Here is a 15,096-nt window from a genome sequence, read left to right as displayed (position 1 = left end):
AGAAAAGTTTTGAGCATGAGCTTTCGTGAGCACAGACACGAAAGCTCATGCTCAAAACTTTTCTGTTAGTCTATAAGGTGCCACAGGACCCTTCGTTGCTGTCACTCTATTAGAAGCACAAAAGATGATTAAACAATCATGGAAACGGATGGTGGGACTCAAATGGCATAAGTTAAGGGTTCCTTTTAAACCAACCAGTTCAAAAACGGAAGTTTAACCCAAGTGATAGAAAAGAGCATACATTTATGGCAGTTATAATTGTAAGTGGAAATTAAGAGGGCTATGAAGGAATTTGAAAGACAAACAGCCAAAACGTACAAATTCTTGACTATTTCAGAAGCAAGACTACAAAACAATCGGGGTTCACTAGTCTACCAGGGAGTAAAGGGAAAAATTAAATAAAATAAGGGTGTCACAGAAAAGCAGTACACAATTCTTTCCACACTGGATGCTGGGCTGATACTCCACCCAATCCTGTCCTGTTCAGGTGAAAGAGAAAAGTTGAAGCACTATCAGAGATTACAGTGTCAAATCAGTATACACTAGAGTGAAACTGTAACAGAGAGTAAGCCGTGCTAGTCTATACACTATCAAAACCAAAAGCAGTCAAGTAGCACTTTAAAGACTAGCCTTATAAAACCTTATAAACTATTTTGCTAGTCTTTAAAGTGCTACTTGACTGCTTTTTGTTTTGAGTGTGTGAAACTGGTCACTATGAGCTGACGGTATACATCCAAGTGCTCTGAAGGAAATTACAAATTGGCTGAGGGCCTGAGAAAAATACACCAACTTCCATTCATCACTTGCTATGCCGAAGAATGGAAAAGTAGGCAATTTAGTACCTATTTGAATGAAATCATTAAAAATAGAATAATACTGTCTGTAGAAACCAGCCACTTAATTGAGGGATGGTGAGATAAATAAGACTCTCTCATTTTGTATTTGCTTGCATTGTGGTGTCCTACAACCTCAGAAGCATGCCAGTGGTCAATGTCACAGACAAGATGCCAGATTAGATGGACCACTTGTCTGAGGCAGTATGGAAATTCCAGTTCTTAAGCAGACACTTCCAAACAAAATAGCCAGGTTTATCCTGTTCTCTTTTTGTTAACTTTTCTCATTGTCTTGGTCTATGAATGTCTATTTGACTTTGGTGTTACACAGTTTGCTGTATTTTCACACCTGAAATATTTATATAATGCAAGTGAAACTATTCACATCCTGATGTGGCAATCAGTACTCATTACAGTCATCAGGTGTCACCAAGGGCTCCTCCACTTTCCTTTTTGAAAGGCTTCAGTTTTGCAGAGAGGATGGAATCATGCAGTTCCCAGAGCACTGGTAAGGAAATGCAAGCTCAGTGGTAAGACAGTAATTTTGTCCTTCCATAACTTTTCTTCACTGCAGCAGCTTTGTAAAAATATGTAAATACTATAAACAAGCAAAATAAACATGAATAACTCAGAAAAAAACATGTCAAGTGCTTTACACTAAAAACAGCTTTGTGGCCTTTGTGATCAGGCTGGGCAGCCGTCAATGGACTCACAAACAGGAGGCTGACATGACAATGTCCTACTTGCTATTGAGCGAATGTGGAGAAGACGATTCCCCTAACCCTACCACTCCAGAAGACACACTAGTATTTATCTGTACAGCAAGTATTAGTATGTAACAAATGCATATTACACCCATTGATCTGTTCAAGCCAACTGTTGCAGGTTATGGAGGAGACCCAGATTATACAATTTATTTGCTCACAAAATTTACAAAGATCAAAAATTATATTACATGATTAATATAGTGTCAAAATTGGTTCAAAGCAAATCCAGTGTTAATGCAGCACAGATGAGCTTATAAGAACTATAGCATTGGTCGTTAAAAAATGACAAGAAAATTGTAAATTACCACCTTTGGTTAAGACCTCCAAAGATACAGTCATGGTGGAGACAAATGTGAAGCAGTCACACTGCAGAAGATAGGTACCAAAATCAGAACGTTCCTACATGAGTGTCCACTGTTTAGCTCTAGTACAAGGCTTGGCTTGCTAAGAGGGATACATGCACATTGAAAATCAAGACACTTTAATGGTGGTACGCTTAAGAGACAAATGGCAATTTCTTTACACCTTTATAAGGGCGTATGTTGTGAATTACCGAATTCTAAGCAGAGATGCTGTACCATAAAGTATGTCATTCTTTGAAAGTACACCTACTAGTATAAAAAGGAACTACCCCATTCTTAGGATTGTCAGAAACATTGTGGGTGATGCTAATTTGCAGCCCCTCACCTCTCTGTTGATCTTACTATCAGTTATGTGAAGTACACTACTTCATTAGTAGTGTCTCCTCAGGCCACGCTGGATATTTCAGCAGACCCTGCCTGCCTATTCAGAAGTGTCCATGTTCTTTGGAGCATTCCCCAGCTATTAATCTAGGAGAGGTGAAACAAGGGATCTCGAGTGAAATGTAGAAAGTGTGTGTTCCAGGAAGAGAACTCAGCTAAATGATCCAAAGTGGTTGTGAACCAGAGGTACATGTACCTGTGATGGGTGGCAGAGGTCTTCCAGAGGGTACAGCAACTCACCTGGATATTTGCCTAGTCTTACAACAGGCTACACATACAAAGCACTGGAGAGATCTGTACAAATAAAAAATTTCATACAATGACTTGTTTATACTGCTCTATATACTGAAATGTAAGTACAATATTTATATTCCAATTGATTTATAGATTACATTGTAAAAATGAGGATCAGTTTTTCACTAATAATGTGGTGTGATACTTTAGTATTTTTGTCTGATTTTGTAAACAAGTTATTTTCAAGTGTGGCAAAATATGAGGTATGTGAAAAAAAATCAGACATTTGAAAGGGGTATAGTAGCCTGAAAGTTGACAGCTGCTAATCCTTGGAGCCCTGAGAAAGTAAAAGGTCTAATCTTCAGAAGTATACCCCATAGATGTCTACTCAGCATTATCTAATTATGCAAGTGAATACAAAAAAAATGTGAAAAGTGATTTGGGCCATAGATTGCACTGGTGTAAAATGACAGGATGTGACTGCTTCAAAGGTTTTAAGGAGCTCATGAATAAATCGCTACACTTAACTTTTTTCACAAGTAAAAGAAAGTTCACAGTTTAAAAATCTGATCCGCCTTAGAACTAGAGATTACTCCTGGGGCAAAGGCAGACTGCAAAATAGGAAACATTTGTGGAATTTTGAAAGTTTTGAGTTGCCTTGATCAAAAGCTTTCCCAGTGTTTAGCACATAAAACTGAGCAGTAACCGGAAATGAACATACACTGGGGCATATGAAAGTTTAATTCTCATCAACGTGCCTTTTTTTTCATTGAAATACTAATGGCTGGTGCTGCAACATGCATTCAGACACTGTGATAATGGGTGACCAAAAAATGGAGCACATTCCAAGTTCATGCACTTCTGAGGATTGACTTGTTTCACACAATTCTGGCGTGGGTGGGTGTACATCAACAATTATTTACTGTGCCTCACTTCAACGCCCTGCACAATCACATCTATGCAAAGTGAATGTAAAAAGCTACTAGATCAGAGGCAACATTTTTCACTTCGTGCAGTCCAGTTCAGATTCTGGCCCTAGCTCTGAAGGTGCAAAGCAGTCAAACAACTTGTAGGAAGAATCCAGAGGAGGCATATGGCTATCAGTGACTCTTCAGCATCCCCCCTTGGGCAGCCCTGAGGGCAACAGACATGGCCGAGTATCTGCATTCTCTCTGATCCCAGTGGCTGAAAGCACCTCTTTGCTGCTGTGGACAACTATAAAGTAGATCAGCCTTTTGAGAGCTCTAATGGAGACGGGTCCTGTCTGCCTCTGGGGATCCAGGGACCAGAGAAACTTAAAGCTACCTTTCCCATCCCTGTTGGGCACTGAGCACAGCGCAATGTAACAGAGAGCCTGACCTCAATCACTGTCCTGGTTGCAAGGGCAGGGGATGTTCAAGCTATTTTGCTCCTCACCGAAAGCACCTCACACTTTGCTTCTGTTCCCAAGATGCTTAAAGCAGATGCGACTGTATTTTCTTTGCAGTTCAATACATCCACAACGAACCTCTCAAATAGCCTGGTCTTCACATTTTTGTTTGCTGGTACTGTACTATTTTGGACTGTAGGGACAAATCCTTTACCTCAGTTAAAACCTATTTACAGAACATTATCATGCTACTCCAAAGACAGTAAAATAAGGCCCATGATACAAATCTGTTCTAGTTTATTCTACAGACATGGCAAACTACACTCTGACAGCAATACTTTGGTTTAAACTGCAGAAATGTTCAGAAAACCACTGCTTAACTCTGCTTGAAATAGCATGATTATAGCTACATTACGCGTATAATCAGTGTAGCAATTTAAGTGCTCAAACTGTGATCTGAAAAACAGGTTCTTCACATGGTATTACTCTGCCTGTCCTTATTTACTCACAAGAAGGCAACTACAAATCCATACTTCATATTTCATGTGGACAACTATGATTGCCACAGTGATGTTATGTAATTTTCAGTCTTGCATGTCTCCTTGAAATGAAATGGCAGAGGCAAGCACGTGCAAGATTGTGAATGGGAGGTTAACGGTCCATGAGACAGTTTCTTAAGTGACAGTCCCAGCTAGGAATGTTTGAGTACCCCCACTTTAAGTGACCCACAGACACATGATGCCTGAAATCAGAGTCCAAATGACTTAGACCCTTTGCTCCATAGAGCAATGGAAGGCAGATGCCAAGATAAGTGACCCATAGGTCAGTTGCAGGAAGTCTTTCAACAGAATGTTGACAGAAGGAAGAAACTCAGTTGTCATCAGACCACTGCCATGTTTCAAGCAATAGTGACTCTCTGTAGGAGTTTCAGGATATACAAGGCAGAAAATATTAATGCACATGGTTAAAGCCTTTGGATTCACCAACAGCTGAGTCCTAAAACTCAGTTTCCATGAGGTTTAGCTGTGGGATGGAAACCTCAAAACCACTGTGTAGTGGTTTGGAGAGATCTGTAGGACCATCTGGGGAGATGTGAATGCCTTACACATGATTCAATGGAGATTTTAAGAGAGGCCATACACAGGAATTTTTGTTTTAGATGGAGGTTGAGAGCGCTGTGAGGACACCGGGTTTATATGAGGACAGGTGTCAAATACTAGTGTTCACTGTGGTGTGGAAAATGGTGTTTTGGGAACTGGTAACATGTAACACTTTTCCAAGCCCTCTTACGCATGTCCAACCTTTGACCCTCCTTCCCCACATAATTGGCCAAAAAATTAGATTTTTCTGATCAGTTAATGAAATAGATTCTGCTCCTGCATTTGAAATACTTTGCAATTAGCCCAGATAATTCTAAGATTTGGGATTTGCTGTCAAAAAAGTTCAGTTTCTCTTTCTAAAAATAAATATAGCCAAACACAGCAAGAGATTCCTAAGTTAGTGGCAGACTTTATGATCTGAAAGTGGAGAACTAGAGAATCCATTCTGGATCTACTTCCTGCAAGTCAGAAATTGCTGAGAATGAAAAAAAGGAGGCAGCTTAGAATCATGAACAACTGAAATTACACAACGCCTGCAGTAGCACTAAACTATACCAGTCAGTCAGTCCAGACATTTATCATACGATATGAAAAGACCTAAATTAACGTACTATATGCCTGAAAATTACTTCTGGACACGAAACTAGGGATTACCAGAGGACATGAAAAGAGCAAAGGTAGCAACCTCAAAATAAAAGACCGATGCCATCAATTCAAGGAGAGAAACCTACAAAGCAGTAATCCGGAAGAGATTTAAAAAGTGGTCAAATATTTAACATGATTTCAGTACAATAAGGCAGCAAGCAAAGCCAAGACCACTTGGGACTGCGCACACAGAGGCGTCACTGAAAAAGAAGAAAACTCTCTACATGGCTCAACTATAACCATACCTGGAAGTCCAAACACACTTGTAAGCTCTTCACTACCAGAAAACTACAGAGTTCAGAGAAGAGCAACGAAAATGGTCAGGGCAGAACTGATTTCAGTGGATAGATTAAATACATATAACTTAATTGCTGACTAAAGGGCGGGGGGGAAGGAGTTACTCAGTAGGACTAATAGGGTTACATTAAAAAAGGAACAAAAATAAGAATAAAAAAACATGTCTCTCTTCCAAAAGACATGATAGAAGCCCCATCACTTCGTATTTTTTAAAACGAGACAAAACATTAACAAACCTAATAAGGGACAAAGATGGACAGGATGGTCTGATTTTCCTTCACCAAATGTTATTGCTTGATGACAGGATTTGGGTAATATTTAAAACTTATTTACTTCGGTATGTTTTGCACTTTCATGACTCACCATTCATTCAGAAACTAGGTGAACTAAGTATAGTATTTTGAGAAATTTTGTTCAAAAGTAACAGGCTATGTCTACAACTTGTCCCCTTCTTCGAAGGGGGGCATCGTAATCAGAGTGATGGGAGATTACTAATGAAGTGCTGCAGTGAATACGGGGTACTTCATTAAGCTAGTTCTCCCCCACGGCAACTTAGATGTGCCGATATGCCACGTAGCTGTGGGTACTTCAAAGTCCTTTACTCCCCAAAGCACTTTGAAGTGCTTGCGGCTACTTGGCATGTTGGCACATCAAAGTTGCTGCAGGAGAGAATTAGCCTAATGAAATATTGCATATTCACAGCAGCACTTCATTAGTAATCTCCCATCACTCTGATTACCATGCCCCCCTCAAAGTTGGGGGCAAGCGTAGACAAACCCATAATACTACAGTGATTTTCTACGCTGAAGTTCCATTTAATACAAGTTAGTCTACAAGATTAATTTAGTTTCTGTCAAAAAGTAGCTTTTCGTTTGGATACTTAAAAGTTTTGCAGAAGCACATTGTTTTTCTTCCCAAGAGTTAAGTCTGTTTTCAATTGTTTTGATACCATTTCTCCAGCTGCATTTAAATGCAGATGCTATTAATGTCACATTTGGTTTAAGTCCCAAGTCCAACAATCTGATTCCTGAAGAGCCCAACTATTTTAAACAGGATTCCTCAAAGAGGAATTTATGCAAATCCAGTTAATGTCCATGGGGCTCTAATAAGTACGGGATCCAATCAGGCTTTGCAGGATGGGGACCTTATTTCTTTAAAGACAGGGACTAGGTGCATCTATCTCCAGGTCTTTCACAGCATCCCACACATTTTAGGCACCTGCATTTATGTTAGCACAATTCTAAGTATAGCCTATGAATTGGTGCTGAAGAGCCAGTAGCAAACAATGTGCTTTGTGGGAAGGAAAAACAAGGACTACTTGATATTTTAAATGACAGTCAAAAGGACAGATTAAATAGAAACAAAGACACCAGATATTTCATGTACTAACTTTAAAAATAGATTGTGTAAAAACAAACTGAGTGAATTACACGGGATTAAAGCCCTTATTGCACAACAGAAAATGTATGTTCTTATCATAGGGGAAGCTCAGTGCAGATAGGCCATTTGCTGTGCTCCTTCTTACTACCAGTATTGGTGCAGCAGCAGAGTGGTCCTCTTTTGTCGACACAAAGAGAAGCAGAACAAATGCTCATCTGTTGCCTCTTTGCTTCCCTGCTGCATTCAGATTTCTTTTGAGACCAATGATACATAGCTGGAGGGGAGGGATAAAACTAGCATTTCTCTCTCGCTCAAGCACAGAACTTGCAAGTCACATTTACTTTCCCTTCCTATACAGGTCTTAGTGATGCATGGAGTATTACAAGTTAGGGATTTTTATAAAGAACTCTGTCTTCCTCCAGGATAAAAGGCAGGTCATTTTGTGACTGCTGGAACAGCAAGAGACTAACACCACCACAAAAAAGTGGAGCTGGGAAAGTAAAGAACCATTACATGTGCTCTGTTTCAGGACACTATAGAGTGCTGACATGAAGTTCCTAATTGGCCCAAGGGAAATGCAAGATCTAAGATAGTGGCCCTATCTCCAGGAGAGCCAGCAAATAGCAATAAAGCAAATACATTTTCAAAGTGGATTTACCATTTGCCAAACAGGGCTAGCAAGGTTTTGCTTAAATTAAAAATACATAGCCAGTTGCCCACTATTCTGATGCTTTCCTAACATTACACCTTTTATACAATTAAAAATCTGTACGTGTAGTTTTTTTAAATTTGTTTCTAACAATACAATGCCAGCATTGCAAACTTCAAAGCAACACTTACGTACTGAACATTATTTTAATAGGAGTTATTTAAAACATGAAAAAACACGCAAGCATTTTGAATCATTTTGCCAGCCTGCTGATTGCTGGCAAAAGATCTTGAAAGCTAGGAAAATCAATTAAGAAGCATATCAAAACCAAAGCAAATCTAAATAAATTAAGTTGCTACAGTGGTCTAATTTCAGCCAATTTAGCTTTGGCAGAATAGCAAATCTGATTTGCTAGGAGTGCAAAGTATTATTAGGAGGGTTTTGGAATGGTAAGTGCTTTTCCACAGCAGTATATGCTGAACCATGCACACTAGGCACAACAGTACAATTGAGAAAGCATACAGCAGAAATCTCAGCTCACTTTCTTTAATTGGTTTGTCTCTTAATGGTTTTGTTTCACTCTGATAAGTGACACCACAAAAATGTCATTGCAAGACTGTACGTACGTGCCTCAATTTCCACATCAAAATAGACTAGTTTACAAACAAAAGTATTTGCTTCCTCTCCTAATGGCCAATCCTGCAAACTCACACAGAAATCTCAAAGTCAAGCGGGGCGGCCTTCCTTCTTGTGCATCACTACCACCAGTAATACAAATCCTCCAGGTCAAATTATGTCCTCTTGACCCTGTGAAATCCCACTTTCTCCAATGGCTTTACACAGGTGTACCTGATAAACCCTATACATTTAGAACTTAATACTTTCACTGATGCATGAGGAGGAATGATGTCTTATTCATACATATCTGTGAGCCCCTGCAGTAACAACAGCGAAAATGTAGTCACTAATGGCAGCAGGACTTAATCTACACAGAGGGAGAACTTTTGTTAGGTAAAAAGCAGATTTTTTTTATAATTTACACTTTTCAGAGTAAAACCCACATATCACAATCACATAACATTACCACTGAATTTTCAGTTTGTATGCATTTAAATGTCAAACTGTCAGGAAAACCAGAAATTGTTTTAGCATTTATTGGCTCTTATTTTATGGAAGACCAGAGTTTCCCCTTTAATTATTCTAAACAGACAATATCATCCAAAAATGAGTGGAGGGGAAATTAAATATTTAGGCACTTTGAGGACATGTGCCTTATCAATATTGAGGTACTGGATATAGCCTGAAAATGACCACTGCCATATTGCTGCAACAGTAACATACATACTAAGCTTTTTGCTAATACAACATAACTTAAAATACAATTTTAAAGCTAATATGCCCAGGGAGAAGAAAATATTTTCCCCACATCACGCTTTTTGCTGTAGCTCTCTATTCTGAAAAGCAAACAACAATCTAGGCTGCCTTTCCTCAAAGTGGCAAAAGCAGGATAACCTCAACCTGCTATATGAAAATTAACTGCTACCATTCATGATCCCCCAATTCAGGATAGGGGGAGAAATCACAATCTTCAAAAAAACTCACAAGTTTTTACATGTCTCCACAATCATTGCACTGTAAAAATGAGTCACATTTGGCAAAACTGAACTAGCACATTACATGTTTTTAGCTAACCAGAAAAAAATACACAAACTCTGATATAGCATGTTTAACAATAATTACTGGTCCAAATAAATATGAACTATTTTAGCTTTAAGATGAAGGCTAATATTTTGTGTTACAACTGCCAGTATCCTCAAACATATGGGAAAACGTCCCCCAAATTGAACAAGTTCAGGTAAAATGGTGTTGTTAGAAAAACATGGAAAAATTAATTTAGTTGTTGAGCACTTGAGGACACATGGAAGCACAGAAGTGATCACTGCCCCTATAGAATATTTTAAAAAATGAATTTCCCTCTATATAGCTACCATATATTACATAAATGCATAAGAATGCACTTGTGATTTTCTTTGTTCATTTCAACACTACAGACCTTCAGTTCAATTAAGCAGCTTTGTTTCTATTAACTTAATCATAAAAAACACCATCAAGCTTGTGCTCATTAAATATATATATATGTATATATAAAAACATACAAAAAGTACAAGATAAATCACATTAAGAAACTTTTACAGGGTAATTATCCTAATTTCTTTTTTCTTCGTAAAGGGCCAAATTTTTCTGTGCACAAAAATCTGTGTGACTGTAGCTTTAGAATTCAGTATGGGGTGCCACTGCACAGAATTAAACTTTCTCTGCAGTTAGTTAAAAATAAAAAAAACACAGGACAAATATTCTTCTTAAATCAAATTCTATTTGTGAATTCAGCAAAATAATTTCTATAAAATAAAACAGCAAAATATTTAAATAGTATAGGGTGGGCTGTATCTGTTTTGCAGGGGTATTTGGTTTTTAGACAGGTTCCAAAAATTACACACATTCAAGTTACCAATTTTCGTTTAAATACAGTATTTACTGATGTATTTCTTGAAGTCTTTAAACAAATGTTTATTCCAGACTAGAGAGACCTTAGAATTGTATTAGACTAACCAGTAGTTTCTTTTATAATTAAACCCTGCGTCTAAAGTTTTCTTGTATAATGGTTGAAGAGCTAAGACAATTCTTGCTTTCAAGTAGAACTGTGAACCAGCGGAAAACCAGCAAGTTAACTTGGTGCAGTGGCACTCACAAGTACTGTGTGATTTTGTTGACTTCCACTTCACTGGGATGCAGTAGAAGGAAAGTGTTAGAAGTTTATCTAATAAGCTCTACCAAAGAAACAAAACAAGCACACCAAATACAGTCTATTATGCTCCAGGCATCCTGGCATAGCAAAATTTTTGCATATTTGTTTGAAATCTTTTAAATTCCTATTACTGAAAACTAAGTGTTTTTATCCCACCCAGAGACAGAACTGTCCAACGTTAGATGTGAGGAACATATGTGCAACTGAAAACCACTTGTTTGTCACATTTCCCTCCCTCCCACATTTTGTAGTCTAGGTGTAAGAAGAAAAAGTTCTGAGCAATACAGTTGTCACTTTGGGACAACTGCTGCCATGGTTGGCTCTGTTCTCCCCTCATTGGCTACACTAACCTGGTGTGAAGCCATGCTAAATGTTACAGCATAACTATAGCTTCAAAGTGATTAACCTAATACCAGAATGAAAAAGGCAATGAAAAAAGATCTAGAAACAATGTTACATCACCAATTTTCCACATCAACCAAATAATTAAAAGGTTACCAGCCATTATGTTGCTCATAGTAAAATCGACTCCAGTGGCAAATAATTAACATGAAACTATTTTTGTGGTTGACATGGATAGGCTTTTTCCATAAAGGAGCTGATCCAACTGCCATCAGGCAGGCAACACTGGTTGCAGAGCGCAGCGGATATATCAAGAAGTTACTTTTTGTTTTTGTAGATCTGTGAGTCTCATCAAGACAAAAAAAGGTTTCTTGCTTCAGAATTAACAGTCAAACATTAATATACTATATACACCTTTGCCATTTACACATTAGCATCAGGCCATTTATTACAAAACACTATACACTTTCCACTGCAGGCGGGTTATATATTGACAGCAATTTTCTGCAGATAAGACAGTGAATAGACTCTCCACTCCATGTTGATTAGGAATAGTTTTTCTAGTTTTAAATATTAGCCAGACACAGAGAAAGGTTGGACTGTAAGGCCTGGGTGCACAGTCTTGATGGAGCAAGTTAATTGATTATGTGCATTTAACTAATCTTTTGTCTGAGGCGGGGAAACTTCTTCACTGCCTTCAAAATTTTCTTGTGCTCGTTGGCCAGTTCGTTGAGGGTTGTTCATATGATGTGCTGCCGGGCCTGTATATGGTTGTCCATGCACATGGTTATTCTGCAAAAAAGAAAAAACATTTTCAAGAGAGAGCTTAAAACTTGTGAATTATTTCTAAGCAACTATATCGATTCTTCCTCTCCATCCCGAACATAAAACACTGAAAAAAAAATAACCAGCTCACTATGCTTTGGGGTAAATAATACGTATTTCAGTTTGTTTATTTATTACTGGGAAGTCTCCCACCCTTACCTTTTAAATGAATGTATGCTGAAGATGATAAAAATCTGAACTGAAATGGCAAAGATTAAGCCATAGTGAAAGAATGGTAATTCAAGACTTCAAGATGCAATTATGTGCAACACAGAGCAACAAAAGGGGCGGGGGGTAAGGAGAAACAAATGGAAGACTGCCTCTGTGGTGTGTACAGTTTAGATTAAAAAGTATCTAGTTCTGCCAAAGATAAAGCAGCATGGAGACAATGTAAAAAAAACAAATATACATTAAAAGAAATTAGCTATAATTGAACATGTAGCAATTATTTTTAGATGGCAAAACAGAAGTGAATATAACTTAAGCCAGAGTTAATTTCCCCGATGCCTTGCATCAAAACAAGCAAGTACAATTTTTGATCACAAACACAAGTGTCAAATGTGAAACAATCTGTCTATGATATTTCAAGGAATTGGATGATTTGACCCAGTATAAACCTATTTCTGCAGTACTAAAGAAAAAAAAGTTTGTGTGTGTTACAGGAGGAGTAATGCCCTCTGTTGTAAGAAAGTGAACACATCACAGATATAAAGAATTAATCAGTGAGTTTGTGATAAACTGTGGTGTAACTAAGGGGATGGAGAGGTCTATATCACTTACCAACTGCTCTGCTGAGAACATCAGTAAGGAAAGCAAGATGAAGAGGAAATGGGTTTGGGCAAGGGAGGAAATTAAATCAGCAAATTGAGAATATAAGTGATTTGGAGAAAAGTAGGAAAATAACCACAGTTAGCTGTGTGACCTGCTAATTTAAGTATCAGCTCAATAAATGCACATATGTATTTCTTGCAGACATAGCTTTTCATTAAAAAAGATACTAACAAAATAGTCACTTAATCCTAAAAATTTCACACACACTTTAAACCTGGATATCAATGTTTACAGAACAAATTATATATGGGACAAAGTAATTTTTAAATAATTACTAGAAACAATTTACTAATGTAAGGCTGGATTCTGTCACTTAAATCAATGGTGCAATTCACAAAGTAAGTTACATAGGTTATGTCTATACTACAAGATAAATTAGAATTCATTAAAATCGATTTTGTAACTCTGGGTTTTATAAATTTGAAGTCGAGTATCCTCCTCTCCCACAAATTCCCCCCAAAGTCAATTTATTGCTGCCATACTCAATCGCCAAACATTGACGGTTGCAGCTATGCATTATGGGAACCTATTCCACTGTTGCCTCATCCCTGTAGCATTCTGGGTACTTTCACTAGTGCAGCATGGGAAAAAATGCCCCGCAAGTGGTTCTGGGTAGGTGATGTCATCTTCCCACATCGCACTGCCCTCATTCCCCTCTCATGGAAAGCAAATGGCTATTTTTCCAGGAGGAAAGAAGGAAAAGTAGGGCATCAACAAAGATTGCCAAATTAACTGAAATCTCTTGCTTCTGTAACTGAATTGCTTTTTTATAATTGTAGCTGTAACTGAATTATCGAAGATTTTATAAAAAGCAGCAGGTGTCAGTCTTCTCAACTGGCCCTCCACCCACTGCCTCCCTGCTCTTGTTTACAGAAACATAATCCCTGGAAATAACACTGGGACAATGCAAAGCTTGAAGAAAGAGTAGGATAGTAAAGGTTTGTGAAGAGATTTTGTGCATCAGGGTTTTTGGCTTCCTAGTTCATTACACAGAGGTGGCCAACATGGGGAATAGGGCTCGCCAAATTTACACACACACGAATGCTTCTGTGCTCTGGGAGCACTCAGGAGTCTGTCTTCTCAACTGGCCCCCCAGCCACTTTTCACTGCCTTAAGGGGCCATTCGATAAGGAATTTGCCAAAGCTTGAAGACAGGAAGGACAGAAAAGGTTAGGAAGATTTTTTGCTTCCCACTGTACTACACAGAGTTGTCCAACACTGGCAATGGGGCTTGTCAAATTTCAACAACCAGTGCTGCTCAGGTGCAAGGGGGGCCCCTCAACACGGGGAGGTTTTTTCAGGGGATCAAAGGATGAAGGGCCAGTTGAGATGGTCCCTTCAGTGTTGCTCAGGTGTGGAGGGGCAAGCCCCCCAAAATCTTAGCTGCTGGGGGACACTTCCCATTGGTGGCAGCAAGCCTGTGAAAATCTTTCCTGCCTTTGGAGCCCTCACTGTGCACAAGCCATGCCATGGTACTCCATGGCAGCATGGTCCGCACTGAACAGCAGGCACATCCTTTTATTGGGTTGGGGACTAGCCACGTGATGTGGTTGGGCATGGGAAAAACCCTGACTGCATGGCACTGGGGGAAAAGGGAAGGGCGGGGGTGGAGTTGCACAAATGTAAACTGCCGACATTTCTCAGCCTCTCATACAAGCACAACCCCTGCCCTGACAGCCTCGCTGCCAGGTGGGGCAGGGGCTGACACCAGTACTGGGGGGAGGGGGAGGGAATCCAAGCCCTCAGCTTGCACAGGTAGAGACAGAACCATGAACTCTGTATTGGGGCTATTCTGAATAGGTAGATATGCTCACCGCACTGATAGCAAAGAAACAAACAAGTTTCTCAGCCTCTCACACAATCATGACCCCACAGCCGTAGGCTTCCTGGTGCTGCATTCCTATTACCTAATTCCTGCAGACCTGGAGAGCGGCAGAGAAGAAAGTAGCCAGAGTGGAGCACTGTGGGATACATACAGGACACCTCTGGAGCCTAATAAAGTCTATTAAAAGACACTGAGTTTCCACACTAGCCTTAATTTGAACTTTAAAGTCAAACTTGATGCCATATTGAGTAGCTTTCCATGGTGTTATAATACTGACTTTAGCACTGTCTAAAACTGACCTAACGATGTTTACAGTGAAGACACTGACACTAACATTGAGCTAACGGTCTTAAATTTGACTTTATCATGAAGTGTAGACATAGCGTAAATAAAGAAACAGCACAGTTGAATCTAACCTTTCAGTATTTCAATGTGCATTTGCTAGGGGCT

At 39.0% G+C, this 15,096-nt stretch overlaps 1 protein-coding gene across 2 annotated transcripts in view; it reads right to left on the bottom strand.

Moving 5' to 3' along the window:
* Positions 1-10,371: 10,371 nt before the first annotated feature.
* USP9X (ubiquitin specific peptidase 9 X-linked) overlaps positions 10,372-15,096 on the bottom strand; it is a 203,372-nt gene continuing 198,647 nt past the window's right edge. For both annotated transcript variants that reach the window (XM_074995034.1, XM_074995025.1), the window contains exon 45: positions 10,372-11,957. In XM_074995034.1, the coding sequence (XP_074851135.1) occupies positions 11,823-11,957 (135 nt within the window). In that variant the 3' untranslated portion in view covers positions 10,372-11,822. The remainder of the gene's footprint in view (positions 11,958-15,096) is intronic.

This window comes from Carettochelys insculpta, chromosome 1 (assembly GCF_033958435.1).
Source record: "Carettochelys insculpta isolate YL-2023 chromosome 1, ASM3395843v1, whole genome shotgun sequence".
Taxonomy (NCBI): domain Eukaryota; kingdom Metazoa; phylum Chordata; order Testudines; family Carettochelyidae; genus Carettochelys; species Carettochelys insculpta.
Note: the sequence above shows the minus strand (reverse complement) of the source record. Positions and strands in the feature narration are given on the sequence as shown.